This window comes from Mytilus trossulus, chromosome 5, assembly GCF_036588685.1.
Source record: "Mytilus trossulus isolate FHL-02 chromosome 5, PNRI_Mtr1.1.1.hap1, whole genome shotgun sequence".
In the NCBI taxonomy this organism is placed as follows: Eukaryota; Metazoa; Mollusca; class Bivalvia; order Mytilida; family Mytilidae; genus Mytilus; species Mytilus trossulus.
In genome coordinates, this window is record NC_086377.1 from 26227432 (window position 1) to 26232525 (window position 5094).

At 31.9% G+C, this 5094-nt stretch overlaps 1 protein-coding gene across 1 annotated transcript; it reads right to left on the reverse strand.

The window, feature by feature from the left end:
* Positions 1-361: 361 nt before the first annotated feature.
* LOC134717790 (fucolectin-6-like) lies at positions 362-4460 on the reverse strand. Its single transcript, XM_063580283.1, has 2 exons — positions 4226-4460; positions 362-573 (listed from the first exon to the last, which is right to left on the reverse strand). The coding sequence occupies exons 1-2, from the start codon at positions 4458-4460 to the stop codon at positions 362-364; spliced, it is 447 nt and encodes a 148-aa protein (XP_063436353.1).
* Between the last annotated feature and the right edge of the window lie 634 nt (positions 4461-5094).

Below are 5094 nucleotides of genomic sequence, written 5' to 3' on the forward strand. Positions count from 1 at the left end.
ATAAATCCTCGCAGTAAAATACCTATTCCGTGATCACATGAGTTGGGGTTTTTTTTTTTTTTTTTTTCTTTTATAGTGTTCAAGATCATACAATGTTCGCTCGTGATGCAGGTTTGGAAACCAATAATAACGTTACAGTTTACTTCGAAAATATAACTTAGATTCCTGACCCTCGTAAGGGTTACTTAACTGTAATCTTTATGTTTTGGGAGTGTTTGTAGTTTGGGTAACAGTTTATTCGGGTTTCGGAATACAAAAAAGACAATCAAATTTTAATTTTTGTGTTATTGGCAAACAAAGAAACATTCAAATCAAACATTTAATTTAAATAAATTGCATTTTAACTTTCGAGATTTCTTTATCAAGTATAAACCTCCATTTCACAAAGGGATAAATACTCAGGATACCTTCCCATCAAGATCTGTGCACGCACAAACCGTCCAATTGTATTCTCCTGACATAAGATATCCACAATCTGCCCTGTCAATCCGGGTCCCTCAAAGGTTCCACAGATTCCAGAAAACGATGCACCGTCTTGACCAGCTCTCACTTCAACGTCATGCAACCTTTCACCTACAAGTACAAACAATTTTAAAAAAATAATGATTTTAATGACATACATGTTTTACGAAATCCGGTTAGTGTCAGGGTGAAGTGTTATTTCCAAGTCGTTATAACGACTTAGCTTACTTGTAAATACAACTCAGCTAACTTATTTAAACTACGTATCTAACTCGTTAAAATGACTAAGCTCACTTGTTTTAACGACCTGATTCAGTTAACTCGTTATACCAACTTAGCTTACTAGTTATAACGACTTAACGAACTCGTTTAAATATCTTAACTCGGTAAAACAAGAGAATATTGGGTTAACAAAATAAAGAATAGATAAAATAAACCAAATCAAAGACGAATAGATGAAATGAACTAAAACAGCAAAAAAAACATGTAGATAAAATAAATTAAAACAAAAGAGAATAGATAGAATAAACCAAAACAACAAAGCATGAATAAAGTAAACAAAACCAAAAATAAATAGATAAAATAAACCAAAACAAAAAAAGAATAGATAGAATAAACCAAAACAACAAAGAATGGATACAATAAATTAAAACAACAAAGCATGGATAGAGTAAACAAAACCAAAAATGAATAGATTAAATAAACAAAAACAAAAAAGTATAAATAGAATAAACAAAAACAACAAAGAATAGATAAAATTAACCAAAACAACAAAGCATGGATAGAATAAACGAAAACAAAAATGAATAGATAAAATAAACAAAAAAGAATAGATAGAAGAAAACCAAAACAACTGTGAATGGAAAAAATTAACAAAAACAACAAAGCCTGGATAGAGTAAACAAAACCAAAAATGAAATAAACCAAAACAAAAAAGAATAGATAAAATAAACAAAAACAAAAAAGAATACATAAAATTAACCATAACAACAAAGAATAGATAAAATGCACACACAAAAATGGATAAAATAAACAAAAACAAAAATGAATAGATTAAATAGACCAAAACAAAAATGAATAGATAAAATGAACCAAAACAAAAAGAATACATGTAGATGAAGGACACCTACGGGGCGGGAGTTTCTCGCTACATTGAAGACCCATTGTGGTGGCCTTCGGCTGTTGTCTGTTTTGGTCGGGTTGTTGTCGCTTTGACACATTTCTCATTTCCTTTCTCAATTTTAGGTAAAATAAACAAAAACAAAAAGGAAAATAACAGAACAAAAGGAAATATAAATGAACAAAAACAAAAATTAATCGATAAAGCTAACAAAAACAGCAAAAACAAGATGAATAGATAACATGAATCACAAAAAGACTAGATATAACAAATCTAAACAAAAATGAATACTAGTAGATGAAATGACCCAAAACCAAAGGGAATCGTCGAAATGAACAAAAAACAACGAAGAATAGAGAAGATTATATTAAATAAAATCTAATAATACAGAAATAAAGGACTCTCTCCCCAGATCATCATTCATGTTTATTTTCTCAGTGTGTTTCAGACATATTTAGGTCTTTAGGTGTAATACCACCAAATCATGGTACGTCGCATCCGGTTGCATACGAAAGTAGGCCTAGGAAAATATTCCCTTGAATTTGACGGTTATAGAAAATTAACCCTGCATTTCAATGCACTTAAATTTTTCTTAGTCGTAAATATGTATGTTGGAAGTCTGAAAGTATCATTCTTTTTTTATTTGATGGTCTTTTAAAATATTTTGGAACGTCAAGGTTACATAGTTACCAAAGCAGGTAACCAGTAAATAACAGTGTAAAAATTGGGTTGTTTACTTCCGGTGTTGGTTACTTTCTTATATGCAATGAAATGTAGTGTGAAATTTTCACTGTATCACTGGAAAGGATTCAACTTTATACATGCAAAGTATTTCTTTGGTTGAAATAAAGGTAAATACTGTACAATTTTTTTAAAAGTGCCAATTTAACAAAGACGAATAGGGAAAAATCAATGGTGTTATTACACCTATAAATCTACTAATTTATACAATCTCCCATCCAGAGTTATCGGTCTATGTTTTCTATGCAAGGACCGATGACTCTTCATGGTATATTGGTACTTTTGAACAAAAGTTATATTTAGTCGGTCTTCAAGAAACGGTGAATGCGCCTGCTATATGCCAAGCTCTAAACCACCTGAGTTGTGAAGATATCTATAAAAGGAGCTTTGAAACAACAACTCAACTAAAATAAAAGGCATCAACCGGTCAATAATCCGTCTCATACAGGTCACTTATACGTCTCCAACAGGTCAATGATCTTACTCCAACAGGTCAATAATCTCACTCCAACAGGTCAATAATATGTCTTCTACAAGCCAACAATCTGTCTTCAACAGGTCAATAATCTGTCTTTAACAATCATATGTCTCCAACAAGTCATTTAAAATCGTCTTTAACAGGTCAATAATCTGTCTCCTACAGGTCAATAATCTGTCTTCAACAGGTCAATAACCCGTTTTCAATATGTCAATAATCCGTTTATAACAGGTCAATAATCCGTCGTTTACAGAATAATCCGTCTTCAACAGGTCAATAATCCGTCTTATACATGTCAATAACCCTTGTCAAACAGGTCAATAATCTGTCTTCAAATGGTCAATAATCCGTCAACGACAGGTTAAAAATCCGTCTCCAACAGCAATAATCTGTCTTCAACAGGTTAATAATCTGTCTTCAACAGGTTAATAATCTGTCTTCAACAGGTCAATAATCCGTCTTCAACAGGTCAATAACCCGTTTTCAAAATGTCAATAATCCGTTTATAACAGGTCAATATTCCGTCTCTTACAGGTTAAAAATCCGTCTCCAATAGGTCAATAATCCATCTTCAACAGGTTAATAATCTGTCTTCAACAGGTCAATAATCTGTCTTCAACAGGTTAATAATCTGTCTTCAACAGGTTAATAATCTGTCTTCAACAGGTCAATAACCCGTTTTCAAAGTGTCAATAAAATAATCCGTTTATAACAGGACAATATTCTGTCTCTTACAGGTTGAAAATCTGTCCCCAACAGGTCAATGATCCGTCTTTAATCCACGTGTTTAAGAAATATATGGTGTCTTCCTACATCTTGGATTTTGAAATACCAGAAAACATTGGTCTATATCTTTGATAGAATGTGCAAATTTTGAAAGTTGTAGGTAGTTCATGTGTTAGAATTTTTTATTTTAATAGAGAAAATGAGATGTTTTATCAAATTTATTGTTGTATTTTAAAATTAAAAAACTTTTGTCTGATTCAATTTTTTCAATCTTTGCCTCATGAGTGGAGACAACTGAAATACAAGGACAGATAATTCTGATTAGGGTACTTTTACAATAGAATGTGTTAGGATTTTCACCATTTTATTATGTAGTAAGAAAACGAGTCCGGTGACCTCATTTTTTATTTTCTTATCTAAAAGCATACTATTTGATTAAGCTATAATCTCATATTTTATCTCAAAATTCTATGGTGCAGTTTTTGTTTTATGGCAGAAAATTTGGTTTTCCATGCTGTCTTAAGTAAGGAATCTGATGTACAGTAGTTGTCGTTTTTTTATGTAACTTATACGTGTTTCTCGTTTCTCGTTTTTTTTATATCGATTAGACCTTTGGTTTTCCCGTTTGAATGGTTTTACACTAGTAATTGTGAGGCCCTCGAGTAGCGTTACTTAATAAATTTATCCAAATACTTTACCATATCCATCTTGTCTGTTAACCAGCACTACTCTCTTTATCTTAAACGTATCTTGAAGATCAATCTTAAGCCATGGAGTTAGTTCACCTCTTGTATGAGTACACTGGTATCCATATTGAAGTTCAAGGACAAGCCCATCAGTCGCAAACATTGCACCATATTGGCCTGGATATTCAAACTGTGAACTCTGAGTAGCTGTCATGGAAAAAGCTATATTTACTTCCCCTGTTTCCATTTCTAAAAACATAACAGAAATGAATTATATGATGGCTTGTCATAAGTATGTCCTTATATATTCATAGGTATATTTACTTCTCCTGTTTTACATTTCTTAAAACAAAACAGAAATGTATGAATGCAGTCATATTTTAAAAAAAAAACTAAAAAAAACATGCTGATTGTATGCCGTTTTCTATCTCTATTTCCTAAGTGGAAACTTCGTGCTTACCCGAAAAACAATTATTTTGTTTTTAAAGAAGATTTATAAGTCCTGAAATGACAGTTGTAAACCAACTCAAAGGAAAACTAACAGCCCTCATTAATGTACAAAGTAATGAACGAAAAATACAAATATGTAACACAGCAACAAACGACATGCAATGAATTACAGGTTCCTGAATAGGGACAGGCTAATACTGAATGTGGCGGAATTAAACATGTTAGCGGACGCAAATCCAATTCCTTACAAGGGACAGTGATGTCACATAAGAACAAATTATAAAAATCAGTTGAAAAGGGCTTAACCTCGTTAGATGGATACAAATAGAAATACATCTAACAAAAACACAAAGTGGACGTGGCCGGGTACCTGTATATCCATCTAGACAAAATGACTGATAGAAAGGCTTGTATTTTTCACTTTTAGAAGT